Raw genomic sequence first — 16,363 nt, forward strand, 5'->3', positions numbered from 1 at the left:
TGCTTTACAAAAGTTAGTTGAAACTGGCTGCTGACTGACCCGAGGCTCGCACGACTAAAGGGCACCGGCATAGGTTTGTGGCTGTCGCTACGCTGGCTTCAGCTATCATTTGGGATACATCTAGTATGCACACTTATGGTGACCGTACGTTGCCGTCAGTGTGGTTACAATACAAATTGCCTTTTTTCTTGTTTCTTAATATGCTTTGCTTTTCGAAAGAGAAATAGAGGGAGAAACTGTGAGTGAGAGAATATATCAAATACTTAGAGCATTGCTGCGAAGTGTTAGGGAGTCTTCACGAGGGAGTATGTGTGGTTAGTATCACGCGCAAATTACATTGCAACGACTAGTGAGTAACTGCACAGTTACTTCCAGAAAATGACACAATCACAATTACTGTTTCCTACACATGAGTATTAACGCACGAATACCGCAACCTCTACATCTGTCCACTGTCCATTTCTGTTGGTATCGCGGGCTACAAGTCTTAACGGCTCTGAAAGCATTCATTCTAAAGGTGTGGCTGCTTATAGGTTGACGGGAGTAATAAACACTGATTGGCCAAATGGTTGGCCTCTTTTCTTTCTCTATGTGATGCGCACAAGGGGGGGTGGAGGGATGCACGAGCCCACTACCCCATTCGAATTCAAGGGGGATCCGTTTCGGGGATCTACACTTGTTTGTTGCCATGGAATAGGGCTGCCTACTAAATCCTAGAAAGCGGTGAGAGCGATCAATTCGTGCACTCTCTGATGAAATGCCTTCCACGAAATTCGCAACCGTACAAACGATTTAGTTTTGCTGCTAACATGTAAAGCCAGTTGACGCTGCTGCTGATTAATGCTATTTTCAATAGGGCTCCCATTACACACGGGTTGACATAGTCACATAAAGGTTGAAAAACCAAACGTGCGAGCGATCATCATATCATCTTCCAACATTAATCCTTCTTTAAACACGTTGCAGCATCTCATTTCATACCAACTATCGCAATCCAATATAACCATAATACCATAACCTCTCCCTTTTTCCCTTTCGCTAATACGTGTGTTTCCGGTTTGTTGTGTGTGTGTGTGTGTGTGTGTGTTTGAAGAGAACAAAAATGTTCCATTCCATACCCAAAGGGCGCACGTGTTGATCAGATCTCCCACTACCATTCGATCGGACTTCAGACAGGGTTATCTGAAATATTCACTAACAACTATTGCACTTATGGCTCGGCGAACTCGGGGTATTCCGCCATCTAGTTCCGGCTCGCATAGCGACCGGATCGTGTGTTGCGATTACCACGCCTCTGGCTACCGTCTTTGGTGTTGCCTTTGTCACCCTTTTCACGCGATTCGTCGTCGTCATCGTCATCGTCGTCTTCCTTGCCCGATTCCTCGTCATCCTCGTTGCTCCCGTGGTTTGCCTGGTCCGCGTCGTCTGCGGCAGCACCGACTTCTGTTTCCATCGGTTCCAGCGGTTCCGGCCCATTCTGTCCGTCCTCACTTTTGCTATCCTCCGCCATGCTGGCGTCGCCGGATTCTTTAATGATCAAGCGGGCATCAGAGTTAGCATCGTAATCGCGCCACCATCCTTTATCACCGCATTGCCATGCAACATCCATGCAAGCAAGCAGCGCCCGACGTGTGCAACCAAGGGGAGCGAACAAATAGTTTGGGAATAATTGGGAATAATAACAAATTAAAACAGATTCACGAACCAAGTACCAGTAGTAACCAAATACACACACACACGTACACACACTTAGGGTGCATCAAAAATGCGTATATTCACAGTAAATGTATGCTGGAAATCCAAAAACAATCCATCGCGGTAAGAGGAATACGGGAAGTAGCACTTGCGCACATGTGGTGTTATCACGGCATTAGCTAGGAAGCCAGAGTGTAGCACAAGAAACGCAAAACAAACAAAAAGAAAACGCAATCGAAGAACGCAATCGGTGAAACAAACAGTAACATCGTGGAATTCAAATTACTAAATAAATAGGCATGCCTAATAGCTAAATAACGTTGGATCAATCACATTGCGCCATTTCAAGGGGTGGGCGAAGGACGCCCCGGAGCTATTCTTACTCCTTATCGTCATCACCTGTAGCTTCGGATGGATCGTACAGCTCAGAGTCCTTCTTTTCCACCGCCATGGCACCGCCATCGCCATTCTGCTGCTCTTCGGTACCGCAGCCAGCACCGTGCTGTGCGTTATCCTTTTTCTCGTTATCGATCAACTTTTGCTTCTTCTTGGCTGCTTCCGCCTCCTCGAGCGCTACAGCGGCACGCTTCTGGGCGATGCGCACCTCCATCGCCTTCTCGTTCAGAAACCGTATGAATGCGCGGTAGTGCGAGTGGGTACGAGCGTGCACCTCACCGGTGGCCTCGCTGTCGAAGTACTTGTGGCAGATGCAACACTCCACGCACTCCAGTTTGCCGATCAGACTGACGCCGAGCGCCCGGTTTTTCTTGTAGCGCGGCAGCTTGTTATCGATCTCGGGTGCGATCTCATCGCCCGGTTTGTAATCGAGTATACAGTCTTCGCTTTCTTCCTCCTTGCCGGTCTCATCCTCCGGGATGTCTTCATCGGCCAGCAGTTTACAATCATCGATCGTGGCAGCCGCCTCTGACAGCTTACCAACGCCATCGACACTGTCCTCGTGGATGTTGTGTTCATTGTCGTGATCGCCACCGTCCTCGTTGGCATCCTTTACCAGCTCACCATTCTCACCGGAACCGACGCACCCTGGACCATCCTGTTCGTTGCTGGTGACCGACGAGGACGATGCCTTAACACCGCTGCCAGTCTTGCCGCTTTCATCGATCTTCTTTGAAGCCTCTTTACCACTCGAGTCTTTGTCTTTTCTTTTCTTAGGTGCCGTTTCTTCGCGAATATCGAGCAACTCATCGCTCATCGTTGAAATAGTCAATTCTGTGGAAGAATGTGCGCAGAAAAATGTCAAAAGGGTTAGATGGAGAGTAAAGTAGGGCGTGCAAACACGTTGCTTACGTTTTGCCTTTCGTTCGATATCAAGTCGGCTCGGCTTGGATTTGCAGTTCTTCATGTGCACGACCGAGAGCAGATGATCATCGTACTCTGTGCGATTGTGGAACTCCAGCTCGCAGTCGTCACACTTCGGGTGCAGGAACTTCTTAAGATCCAGATGCTTCTCTGAGCGCCGGTGAGCGATTATGTGGCCGTAGAAAAACAGCTCGCACATCGGGCAGTACTCGCGCACCTTGTAATAGTTCTTTGCCTTGCCCATACGCTTCAGCCGGTCGATCTCGATCGTCTTCAACTGCTCCGCGATACGGGCCTCCTGGCGTAACAGCGTCGCCCGCATCCGGTAGCTCTCCTCGATGCTCTCCTTCATCACCCGGTGCGTACGGCCGGTGATGTGGTTCTCAAATGAGGTCGCATCGTACATGTGCTTGTCGCACATGTGACAGTAGAGAAAATCATTCGACACTTCCATGTACGGTGAAGCCTTCGAGAGCGAGGCTTTGTCCTTCGGGCCTCCGACATGGTTGGCCTGGCTGTTGTTGCCCTTCTTATTTGCTCCCTTGCCGCTGGAAAAGAACAGAGTGGGATATTAGTCATGTACTAAGGGGGAGTAGTGGTAGGTCAGATGGAAAACAGTGGAAGGAGGAACGAGACAGGCAACAACAATCCATAATGATGTTCCATTGAAATTAGGTTATTCGGTTATCAGACCAAAGCATCTATATACACGGGGCAGCAACAACTGTCTTCAATTTTCGTGGGAAACCATGCGTCTCCATCGACAATCTTCGATCCATCGGTAATGGTTCACGCAGGTAAGAGATATTCGGTACGCTTCTCGGTACTGTTTGGTGCTTCCGGCTGCACGATTTCATAGCCTAACAGTAACACTCATGCATAGAACTGTGATTGAACTGATACGTTGCATGCGAAGCGGGGAATGATCGAGTTTAGCGAGATTTGTGCATTGGATGCCAGAAATACGATTTGTAAAAGTTACATGCGATAAAAATATTTCTTTAACATGGCATATCTTGGAGCTTGTATATAATTTAAGCATCGAATGTGGAAGAAGATTAGATACAATAATAAATAATCTAGCAGTTATAAAAATAAAAGAAATGCATATAAAGTACACCGGGTAGTAATATTCATAGAGCTAGAGGCTTGAACGTGCCAATGATGCAGCTGTCTGAAGGGGAGGAAGTGATGGTGCAGTTGTTGTTTGCCTTGGATTATACAATATTACCTGTTCTTATTTTTATTATTATTATTAGACTGAATTGGATTTCGTCTTTGATATCCGAGATTTAATCGCGAAATATAGTCATTCTGAAACGGGATAAACCGGAAGAAAGATAGGGAAAAGGCAGAAGGGTGATAAAGAGAGACAAAGAGAGAGAGAGAGAGAGAGAGAGAGAGAAAGAAGAGAAAATAAGATGAATAAATTTTGCTCGAACCATGGATTTTTGCTGCTGTACATTCGGAAAAAGAGGTTGCCTTGAGAAGGGAATGAAACAATCTAAGTAACCAGCGAAGTGCCTGTCCTCGAAAGGCCGTCCTCAGAAGATTTTACATTTGCATTTCCATTAAACGATCCATTACATTAAAAATCCAATTGCGGCTAGTGTTGTCGTGCGTTGGAAGAAGGGCAAAAGACATTATGGCATTGTGTGTGAATGTTGACCAAAACGCACGCTAACGACAAAACAGCGGTACTATTATTGAAGGTAGAAGCATCTTGCGGTTAATTTCGTGTCGCCGTTTTGTGTCTTATGCCTATGGAAGATGTGATGCGACATACAAAGAAATGAAGAAAATAAAAAAGAGCTCAATCTATACTCGCCAACCGGTCAGCCAACCAGCAAACGAACAACAAACGAACCAACCATTCGAGAAAAATCAACCAAAACAGAAGAAAGAACACGATTACGAAAATCCGATCACAAACGATGAGGATAAAACATGGTAACCGAGCTGTACTTGTAGAGTAGGTTCTGAAGGCAGCAGAGAAAGAGCCGATGAGAGGAAACGTGCAAAAAATGATGCAATGCGCGCGTTTGCAAGTAGTAGTGGCTTTCTTGAGGTTTCCATTCGTCAGTATGTGTTTGTATGTGTGTGTGGTGTATGTGTGCCAAGATGTGTTGTAGCTGCTGTTCTAAGGAACAACAGAAACTATGCTGTACGTTACGACCGGCAGTGGAACTGAGCGCGAGCGCTAGAAAGCCAAAGGAATGACAAGAATCATACTGCATCCTTCAACCCGGAAGCACCGCAAACCCTACCGAAAAAGCGAAAGACGTTCCGAATCTGAGGTTACACCGGAAGTGAAAGAGAGAAACAGAGAGACGGAAGAAAGTAGGAAACATTACACCAAAACAGTACCCAAAGTATCGTAATTCCAATGGAGGTGCCACAGAGGAGCACCCCCTAAAGGAAAAAGAAAATCAACTAACTAACCCCAATTATCGTCGGACGGACATGCCGGGTAGTGTTGGAGTTGCTCCTGGCCTTACCTCCGGTGGAGATCGCGATCGTGATAGTACGCGTTCACATTATCGGAAGCAGCTGGGTTCGATGAGTGGTTGGGTTGTTTGTGGGCATTCTTTGCCAGCACGTGCTTCGAGCGAACGACGGCATCCGGTTTGCGGATGCCCCTTCCATTACCATTGCGGTTCTTGCCACCGTATCGATTCTGAATCGGGCCCGGGAGGGAAAAAATATATGGAAACATAAGAAAAGGAAGAATACGGTGAAAGAACAAGAGGCAGCGCAATAGGCATCCATCCATGTTCTGTCGAACGATATACTGTCGCCAGGACGACGGATAGAAAGGAGCATCAGCGGATGCAGCGGATAGGGTGTACGAATGGGAACATAGTAAGCGAAGATGATTTACGTCCAGAGTGAAAGAAGAAATGGAGGCCTTGCAATCTAAAAATCAAACGAGACTTGGGGAATTAATTCCAGATGTAGCGACACCACGTCACGACGGGGCGATATTATCCGTTACATCACAGCACTCACGGGGAGTGTCACTACTACCAGGGAATGATAGTGCCTTTCTCCCCATTCCTATCCCAAGGCAGCCGCAATTTCGCTCATGTTCATGGTTCGATATATACATGTTAATATCCGGATAGCTTCCGGCTGAGGAACGGAGCATACGTACCCTAATGAAGTTGTAGCCATTGATGTCATCAAATCGCGAAGATGATTGCACACCGTCCAGCAGCGATGGCACTTGGTTCGTGTTTTGATTGCGAAGCAGATTGTTGATCAAACTGTTGGCAAAGGTGAGGGCATCGTTATTGCCACGACCACCGCCCACACATCCCGCATCCCAAGGGTTGATGCGGTTGCCACCGCCACCACCACCGCCGTAATTGTTGCCGAAGTTGTTGCCACTACCATTTCCACCGATACCACCGCCGGGTCCACCTCCACCCGCACCACCACTGCGACGGTTATTGTTGCGATAAGCCATGCTTTTCGGCGGATTAGTGGTGGTGTGCGATAATTTATCTCTTCTCTGCCGGCCGCCGCGGGGAATGCCTACGAGAAGAACGAGCAGCAGAATGTAGATTGATTAGAACCAAATCGAACACCCTGGTTACAGCACCGCCCAGCAGGTTACGAAGTAGTAGCCTGCGGAATCAGGTATGCTACACATTGAAAAGTGCATTCGACTGAAGAAGCAAAAAAGAGTTTCCATCGTAGTAGTAGCATGCGCAATGCCGCCGGCGACTATCGATGAGTTGCTTTTTGGCCGAAATCACACGAAATGATGTAAGCAGTAGCAGGTTTTGGAGTTAGCCAAAATGTTACTTGGAGCCGACGAAGACGACGGTCGGTGATTACCGTTTTGTGAGCAACGGTAGTAATTCAATCCCCCAAGAACAGAACACGATATGCGGGTGAAAATGTGAAAATACGGTCTTGGAGACCTTCTCCGCACCCTTTCCTCCACGTTTTGTTTACATGTTTGCGTCATCACCGTAAATACACGCAACCGCGGTTTAAAAAAAAAAAGGGCGCGAGGTGCGCCTGTGCGAGTTCTCGCGAGCAGATCTTCTCACGCCCGTTTCTCACTCGCCGGTATCTGTCAAACCCCCTCCTCCCAACTCCCACACCCTTTCCCCACCCGCTACATGTGGCCTCCAACAGCTGTTTTTATGCGGAAAAATGGGGCTGACAAAAATCATCCGCAATCTCTCCCACGGCAACCTTTTCACACGGAATAGAATCACCAGCCGAAGATGTCCACCGTCTTCCCCGAATCGAGACACCGGCACGGGGAACACACACGATTTGCACTTGCTGGACAAATCACTTCCCTAACAATCACGGGGTCACTTCTTGGAATCGGCAGGAAGTCCTTAAATTTTATGTTTGCACTTTCCTGAAAACGCTCGGCTGTTAATTAATTTGAACCTGCATCCGCCGCCGTTTCAATCGAAAATTTGCCGGTCTGGAGAAAAATGGAACGATGGCTGCCGCTGTGCGAGAGCGAGCCAGAGCATGAGCTTCCACTCGTCTCAGGAACGCGAGCGACAGAGACGTGACGATGTTTCCCGTTGGGCGGCCGCCCAAGCGGGTGAAAAATCGATATTTTTTTTCGGTATCAAAATTTCAACCCCCTTCCCCTTCGCTTTTTCACAAAAGAATACGCCTTGGCAATTTTCTTACATCGATCACGCACAAAACACTCGAAAAACACGGGGCTTTCTGCACTCGGAAAAACACTGAAACAACTAGCCTACCGGCGAACGTGCAAATTTCCTCCGGTTCTCGCGGAATCGGCACGTAAATGGCAATATTACGCTGGCGGGTGGCACCCGCTCCACCACCGTCCGGAGAGTAGATTTACGGGGTGCTTAAACAGATCCGGCGATAATACGTGGCGCTTAACAGGGAAGACGCGTTCGCGTTACTTACTTGGGCTTTAATGAAGAAAAAGGGACACTTTTGGGGAGATACTTCTTCGAAGTTTGCTTAAGAGAAGAGAAGGTACTTCACACCGCGAACGAACAAAATCAATTTTTTTTTTTTGAGGAAACCCCCACATAACCAACGGACGACCGAAAAAAACGAAACCCCCGAGCAGTGCACACGAAATTTGGACCTATATTGGTAGTTTTTGCTTGGGGTTGAACGAGGGAGAGACCGATTTGCACCCTATTTCAACCCCAACATTCGCTAATCCGGAAAGGTGAGAGCCGAACGCGTTCGCTCTTTTGTTCCGGGTTCGTGAGCGCGCGCTCTCCGTTATTTCTGCGGAAGCATGTGCGCGTAGTAAATGGAGGGGTAGTATTCAGAACAGTTTATCAAGATAGAATTTTCAATGAAATTCACGTGGTTGAATCCTTCTCCAACGATCATCAAAGAAGCATCCTCATGGCACCATCTCATGGGAAAACATTCAATTTGTACCCTTCCAAAGAATAACGAATTGGCAACCGGAAGCCCGCAAAAAACGGCTGTTAATGAGGATCAAGAGGCATTTGAATGCAATTTCTTTCAGCTCAGATCTACGATGATTATTTTTCTTCACTTTCACTCGCTTTTCTTTTATTATCAGAAGAGTTGTTCGACTTTTAATTGAATACGGCCGTAATCTACAGCAGAGTGGAAACGGGCTTATCTTTTCTCCAAGTAATCTTTATTTTTATTTCGTTTTTCACTATCCTCTGTACTGTCTCTGTGGCGGTTTTACGTGTGTGTTATCGGGGGTTTGTCTGTTTTTGTGTCTCTGTGTTTTGTTAAATAGCTTTGATTCTTCCCCATGTTTTTTACAATTTTTCTTTTATTATTAAACGTTAAATCACATGTAGTCGACGAACGCAACCCTGGCTGACTAACTGTGAGGAAAAGGGAGTCAGTCGTTACAACTTATGTTACCCTTCGCCCTATTCCTACTACTTGTTAAGTGATTTTGTTCTTGCTGCTGTACCCTATGTCTATCAACTGCGCCCTTCTACTTTCTCGTGTGAGGCTACAACACCACCACATAACACTTAGGTTCTTGCAAATAGCAAAAAAAAGAATTAAAATAAAAGTAGAGAAACCCGATCGGCGTAAGTTTCAGCTCTAGTTCGTGGCCTCCGTACCACGTGCTGCCATATCCAAGCAGAACTATATTCTGCATCGATCCTACTATCTCTTCTACCCAATGCAAGATTCTTACGGGGAACCCTAAAATGATGTCATGTCTTCTTCTAATCACCCTTCATCAGCGCCCATGGCGTGCGCATTCCGCATGCATGTGTCGGCGGGTGGGGTGGTCCAGCTTGGGCCATCCGGGAGGGAATAATTTAAAATTAAAAATTAATTCCATCTTACGACGCACAGTCTACAAGAAGTGTTCTTCATAAGCTTAGCTCCATCAGCAGTGTCACTAGCAATAGTGGTACCGAAGCGCGTGCCATATTCGAACAAACCCCGTACACCCTAATGCCTGATGCCTTAAAATGCTACACTTCGCTACGGCAGTTTCAACTGTACAGTACAGAACCCCAGAAAGGGGAGTGGTGGTGCCAGTGATCGGCCAGTGGTAGATCGGGGGGAGGGTAATGGATTGTTTGGTATGCAACTATATACAATTACATCTGTTGGTGCTTGTTGTCGATCTCGTATCGCAAATATCACCATGGTATTAAAACAATATACATATAGCTAGCGGAAACGATCGATAGTTTTCTGTTTGTCTGCCTTACTCTGCCATCTAGTGAGGATCGCGTACGATGCAGATGATGATGTGAATGATTACGGTAAACGGTTAAAAGCACCTTCGGCGCGAACCCTTCTGAAACAGACCTTTGCCACTCAGAGATTCTTCGGTTGTTTTTGTTGTCCGTTCGGTGTTCTGTGTTGTTTTTAACTGACAAGATATTAAGATGCTTCGGGGGAACAAATCGCAGCGTTTCATTATTTCTTGGGGTTTGTGCGCACTGTGCGCTTAGACAAGAATACCGGATGAGGGAGCTGTTGAATGACTAAATGACTGAACGAACGCTTGGTGCTGATTTTGACTTAGGAGTCCTCTGCCTCCCCTCCCCTTAGGCTTGCATGTTCGGACTGGAATGTGAACGGAGCAACAAGCCAAATGATTCGACCTTCGATTTGCTATCCCCCATAAGACGACATTTCTGTGACCCAAGGTGATGATCATATCACTCACGCATACGCACACATACATACATTCAAACACGCAGACACACACATACACACCTATGAGTAGTGACCGGGTACGATCGAGACCAATTAATCGCTTAATGAGTAGCTGTAAAAGCAAACCCTAACTTATACCAAATAATGTACAAAATTCGTCATCGCTTACGCGCACACCGGTACCTCACCGGTGTCTTTTGCCCCGGTGCCGTATCTTTCGTCTTGATTGAACTGATTGATCATCTGATTGGATTTCCCATTGTCCGTCGAAGCCAACGCTTCCAATACTGGCAATCATGAACACCACGAGTTACACCTAGGTAATGCTTTACATCCACATCAAACACATGCATGGATTGCGGCAAGGTGTGCGACGGCGGTACGCTATACCTCCCAGAAACCGATTGGAGCATTCGATCCTTTTGCACAGGCCGTGATATCTTCGTTAATCATTCCGGCACACACACACACATTCTCTCTCTATCTATCTATCCCTCTATCTCTCTCTCTCTCTCTATCTTGATGCTTCTCACTCGATCAGTCTCGATCTGTTTTCGATCTACACACAAGGGTTGCTAAACCTAATACTCAAGACACCTCCATCGGTGCACTGTTACCAACGCCGCCGCTACTACCAGCACCATCGTTTATCTGCTCCGGTCCTACTTCCTTCTTTAGCTGCGCCGCTATGCCCAGCGAACCCGGGCTACCAGGCTCTTTCATGGCATGTACCTCACAAAACGCTTGATACTCGTCTGTCAGCTTCCAGTTTTGTTTGTGTGCGCAGATAAAGTGTGCCTTTGCGGTACAACCCTGCCTTAAGCAGCAAACGACGGCACCGTACTGCGAGCAAAGCTGACATCGATGCCGGCAACAGTTCCAAATCGCTGCCTCTAAGCCGATGACTCGTGTTCCGACCATGTAGACCCCTGGTGCCCACACCAGACAGTCTTCGTGTGTCCACACCTCGTACGTGCTGTCGCTCGCCTTCATCATGCCATAGAAGACATCGGTGTGCGACGATTGGCCCTGATCATCGTCCTTCTTTTCTTCCTTTAACACAGCCGGACAGTTGGAGGTTGATGGGGCTTGTGCGTTGTTGGTAGCGCTAGCAGCATTTTTTCGTTTTCTGCCTTTACCCTAAAATCCGAGGAAAGAAGTCAGTGAGAAAGTAGGTTGAATGATTGGATCATCGCATAATTTAAGTAAGTTTAAGGACATAAGTTGGAAGTTGGACGATTCACTACGTAAGTTTAAGGATATAAGTTGGAAGTTGAACGATTCACTAAGTAGTGAATTGTTATGCTGTTTCAAAGGTTCGCCAATGATTGTTATTGTAATACAAACTGTAGCATGTAAGTACGTAGTAAATTCATTCACAAATTAACCAGCTTTCCATATGTTTCACTCTTCGAACAAAAAAAAAAAACGGAAATTCAACTGTTGTAGCTTACCGATCCGCTTGCCGCTTGCTGCCTCTGTTGTTTCTGTTGTTCGGCCATTCTCCGCTCCTTTGCCTGTGTTGATTCCATGGAGTCGCGCGATCGCTTAACACTAAAGTAATCCACATCGACCTGGCTTGCCCGATACTCGTCCGATGCTGTGCTGATGATGTACGGCCCGAAGAGATCGCCGAGCCGAAATTTATGCGGACCCATCTTACAGAATACGCACATCCAACTGATATCCGTCGTATCGGCATCGTACTTTGTACTGAGCGTGCTAACGTGCAGACCCCGGATTTTGCTACGCTCGGAAGCGTTTAGTGACGTCGCCAACTTTTTGGCCAGTTTAGTTTGCGGCTTTTCACCATCGTCATCGTTGGTGGACGCATTCACCACACTGTGACTGCCGTTGGCTTTGACCTGCACGTACGGTCCTTTGTGCTTGCTCAACCCGTCCATTCCACCGGACCCAACGGACCCTCCTCCCGGCCAACCTAACATGGATGAAGCTTGATGGTCTTGCCCCATCGATAGCCTCTCATTTGGACCATTTGCTTTTGGCGGCGCACCTTTTTGTTTCCCTCCTTTTCCGCCCTTCTTCTTTCCACCCGTAGGACCGGCTGCGGGCTTTCCATTCTTCTTTCCCTTCATGTTTAACGCCTTCAGGCCCATGAAGCCGGATTTATCGGCGGGCTCAAAAAATGGAGATCCTCCCGTTTTCGCTTTCTTCTTCGGGCCACGCTTCCGCTTGGCGGCGGTCACCGGTGTACTGGTGGCAGGGAATGAATGTTCGCCGAGCGCCTCTTTTGTGCCATTGGCACGCTTTTGTGCTGGTGTCAGGGGTTTTCTTCCACTGCCGGCAGCATTAGGTGCAGCGCTACCCCCCGAAGGAGTGCCGCTGTCGCCTATACTGAAATGCGTTTTCTGTTCTTGGCTCTTCGCTTCGTCATTTCTTGTTGTTTGGTTGTTTTCGCTTGATAGTTGCTTCAGCAACGCACCATCGGTTACGACTGATGGCTCGGTATTGTTGGTCTGGCTATGGGCCGCTATACTGCCATTGTTATTGTGAAGCGCAATACTTGGTTCTATCGGTTGTTTTATGGGCGGTTCACCAACCTTCTCCTCGACGATGCCTGCAAACATTTCTTCCAGTTTGTTCTCAACCTGAAAAGACGATTAATAGGCAAAGCTCATACGATCAGCCATTTTGTGAAATATATGATTTTGATAACTGTACTGGACCGTTCGAGTACTACACGAGCAAAATGTTTAGTTTCTACCTTATTTACTAACTTACCTCTTCATAGCTGCTATCAGAGGCATTCACCCTTCCATTATCGTTGCATTTTACTTTCACTTCTGCCGCTGATGGCGACTTGTGGGTACTGACCGGACCATTACTGTTGCACTTTCTTTCAGCCATAGTTGTGATGATCCCACCGTTCGTGGAACTGAACGGCATGTTTAAGCCTACGCCCGTCTCCGGCGAAGCAGTACCGCCGGCCGTCACCGACGATACCATGGCGGCAATCTTGTCGAGCGTTTCACATTCCTCTGATGCCGTGTCCGTCCCAGCCGTAGGTTTCATATCCTTGCTAACCGAATCGATAGCTGCTGCAACCGTTGCGGCGGTCACCGACAGCAACCCTCCGTCCGAAAGCAGCGAGGAAGCGTTCGTTGTGATACTGGCGTTGGCTGAGGGGTTTGTGGCGATGGATGAATTGTGTCCACCCATCAGCGATGTCGCGGTGACGGCGGAATTCGATGGGGATACTGTTTTGATACTGCTACTGGTGCTGTTGTTAAGATTACTATTGCTTTGGATGAGGTTGGCCGATACCGCTGGTTGGCCCGAAAGCAAATGATGATGATTTGGATGTGGATGATGCAGCGGAGCATCACGATGAACACTACTCTGGACACTGTTTAATCGATTGGCCAACTCGGCCATACTGGTGGTACTGCTGTTGTTGCTAGTGCTGCTGGTCTGTGGTTCGCTCGGCAAACACTTGCTGAGCGCATTGATTCCTTCGATCGCTAGGGCAGTGATATCGGTACGGCCGGCAATACTGGAACGTAGCGGTTCGACTAGCATGCTGCCCTCTGATGGCGGTGCTTTTGCTGCTGCACCGACGAGTTTTGTCGATGGGTCGGGTAGATTGTTGAAAAACGATTGACCATCAAGCCCCTCCAGGATGCCACATCCCGCCGCCATCACCGAGGCCATGGCATTCATCTTGCTTGTCCGTTCGGGTTTCCGCCTTCGACGTGACTTGTTACACGCTCCGCTGGCCGAATCTACTGAGTCTTCATTCGATGTGATGCTGTTGTTTGTTGGCGATGCGGCCGGATTAATGTTACCAGTGCAGCTCGCACTGATCGCGGTTCCCGCTGACGGACCATTATTTGATTCTACTGGTGTTTCCACCGAGGTGGTCTGTTTTGTATCGGCACCTAACCGCATATTGCTGCAGTTCATGAGAGCGGCAAAGGACTCCTGGCCAAGCAGGCCCAAGTTCAGCGGTGGGCTGCGACTTCGGTTTGGGGGACTGTAGTCGGAATGGAGTGCGGATCTTTGAGGGGAGTCTGAAGGAAGAAAGAGAGTGGTAGAGTTAGAGATACGCCGATAACGCAGACAACCACGGCACCGCTCTTACTTCGTTTTGGCGAAACCGATAAAGAGTTGCTGTTTTGTATCGTTTGCATTATGAACTCCTTCACCAAATCCGCTGAGTCTGTGGCCGGAAGCTGAGAAAACTATGATAAACGAAAGATGGGACAAGAGCGGAACAGTTAAATATGGATCGTATGTTGCCAGATCGGTTGTAGTTTCGCTTAGGGTCAAACCCTTTACGTACACAATCGCGACCATTTTTGCTCTCCATTTCGCTGTTGATCTGCTTGGCATCCTTGATTAGCAGTCCACCGGTCATCATTGTATTAAGATCGTTCCCTGTTCGACCTGCCAACCCTCCCCCGGTGGACATTCCGAAGCCATTTCCCTCATTGTTCGTACTGTTGAAGCTGGCCGGGTTCGAGTAAGAACTCTGCTGCATGCGCTCCTTGATAGCCGCAGCTACGGCCACCGCTGCTGCGGAGGCAGAAGACGAACTGGTGGTGGTAGTACTGTTTGTAGGCGCGATCGTCGGTTGTATCACGTTTCCAGTTGCCGTGGAGCGTGCAGAATTATTACTGGAATGGTAATGGTGCGTGTGCATTAACACGGGAAAGCGAAGCGTTGCAACAGCGCTGGTGCTAGTGGCGATGGATGGCTTACGTGGAGTGATCGCCTGCGGCTAGCTCCACCGAATGAATGCCGGTTGAAGGAATGCTCGATGGCAGTACAGTGGCGGCTAGCGATTGAGAAGGATGTCCTCCCTTCGGGGACGGTGTGCTGCGGGAGGCCGACGAGAGTGACAAATCCACCGATCCGAGCGGTGCACCAACGTTGCTGCTCCCCCGGTTGTATCCTTGCAGCAGTGGATTACTTTCGAGATTCTGGAATTGGTCCGGTGAAGATGATAGGAAGGTGGTGGTTCGTCAGACAAGTTGTGGAGAGATGGAAGCACTAAAAATGACGGCTGCTCACGTTCATCAGACTTCCGGTCATCAAGTTGTAGACCTTATCCTGGTGTGATGGAGGCGTGTGCCACGTCAGGGGAGACCGTGCCATTGAGCGTTCACTGGACATGTGCGCCAACTGCGGTTGTCGAGGAACGTACGAGGGTACCTAGAAGGGGAGGGGGAAGTATGAAACCGGGCGCCTTTCGCGTGCTCCCTCGCCTCCCGGCAGTCTACCTGCAGCGGATTCCATGTCGTATTCGGCTGTCCCAATCGACCATGGGGCGGATTATGGCCAGACATATTGTTGCAGACCTTCTTCAGGTACGCGCCGATGATTGTGCGCGCCTAGTATAGGACATCTGATCGGATTCGTCTTCGGAGAGAGGGCGACCGTGGTAACAACTATTACACTGTCCACAGTGGCTGCTGCTGGAGGGCACTACAATAACGAACATTTTCAAGTCTACTATACTCAACATTCACTTTTACATCATCCGCATAGAAAGCAGCATAAAAAAGCGCGACACCACGAGAGGAACTAGAGCAGAATGCAACAAGCATTATGGTTCTTTTTTATGCCACTTCGCTGTGACGCAAACACATTTCACTGTTTTTTTTGTTTCTTTCGATTGACAAATCTTCACCAGAACGAGCCTCAAACCCGTTTTCCAAATTCCACAGAGTGCTATGATTGCTTAGCAAGATCGTCGACTATGATGCTGCTGATGATGCTGGTGATGAGGAGGAGGCTTCACCGTCACCGTCGCCGTCGTCGCCACCGTCGTCGTCGCAGTTGTCGCCGCTGTCCGCAAGGACATTTTCAAGCAAAGCAAAACCCAGAACTCGGCGGGCGGCGGCAGTCCGCGGCTGATTACCCCGATTACACTCCGATTCCGATTCCCTTTTACGCGTTTGTTCGCGGTCCCCGGTTAAATCCGCGCAAAGGAACACACCAGACGCCTCACGATTTAAGAGAACTTGGTGAAAATCGATGCTTCAGCTGTCGTTTCGTCTTTGTCGCGCGAGGAAAACAAAAAAAAACGGAGAACGCCTTGGCCACACGCCGGCCATTTTTTCTGATTTTTTTTTGAAAATTTTGCCTCTTTTTGAGCAAAATGCTCATATTTTATCTGCCACCACTGTGAAAGCTTCTTCGTCGTTTATATCACTGCGGCTTGAGGAGTCAA

The 16,363-nt window shown here is 48.2% G+C and overlaps 2 protein-coding genes across 5 annotated transcripts in view; both read right to left on the reverse strand.

The window, feature by feature from the left end:
• The window catches only part of LOC125954024 (zinc finger protein on ecdysone puffs), a 9,552-nt gene extending 1,503 nt beyond the window's left edge, over window positions 1-8,049 (reverse strand). The window contains exons 1-6 of one of the 4 annotated variants that reach the window (XM_049683973.1): window positions 7,936-8,049; window positions 6,170-6,552; window positions 5,514-5,692; window positions 3,004-3,563; window positions 2,095-2,925; window positions 1-1,527 (exon numbers count right to left, since the gene is read on the reverse strand). The exon at window positions 1-1,527 is cut by the window's left edge and continues 1,503 nt beyond it. In XM_049683973.1, the coding sequence (XP_049539930.1) occupies window positions 1,244-1,527; window positions 2,095-2,925; window positions 3,004-3,563; window positions 5,514-5,692; window positions 6,170-6,484 (2,169 nt within the window). In that variant the 5' untranslated portion in view covers window positions 6,485-6,552; window positions 7,936-8,049 and the 3' untranslated portion in view covers window positions 1-1,243. Of the gene's footprint in view, window positions 1,528-2,094; window positions 2,926-3,003; window positions 3,564-4,246; window positions 4,330-5,513; window positions 5,693-6,169; window positions 7,031-7,935 lie in introns of those variants that run through there. The other 3 variants (XM_049683970.1, XM_049683971.1, XM_049683972.1) reach the window with 3 other exon arrangements.
• A 505-nt stretch (window positions 8,050-8,554) lies between these two features.
• LOC125954020 (uncharacterized protein CG5098) lies at window positions 8,555-16,217 on the reverse strand. Its single transcript, XM_049683957.1, has 8 exons — window positions 15,411-16,217; window positions 15,202-15,342; window positions 14,890-15,110; window positions 14,471-14,804; window positions 14,270-14,369; window positions 12,910-14,198; window positions 11,622-12,776; window positions 8,555-11,307 (listed from the first exon to the last, which is right to left on the reverse strand). The coding sequence occupies exons 1-8, from the start codon at window positions 15,474-15,476 to the stop codon at window positions 10,756-10,758; spliced, it is 3,858 nt and encodes a 1,285-aa protein (XP_049539914.1). The 5' UTR covers window positions 15,477-16,217; the 3' UTR covers window positions 8,555-10,755.
• Window positions 16,218-16,363: the final 146 nt, after the last annotated feature.

Source organism: Anopheles darlingi, chromosome 3 (genome assembly GCF_943734745.1).
Source record: "Anopheles darlingi chromosome 3, idAnoDarlMG_H_01, whole genome shotgun sequence".
Taxonomy (NCBI): domain Eukaryota; kingdom Metazoa; phylum Arthropoda; class Insecta; order Diptera; family Culicidae; genus Anopheles; species Anopheles darlingi.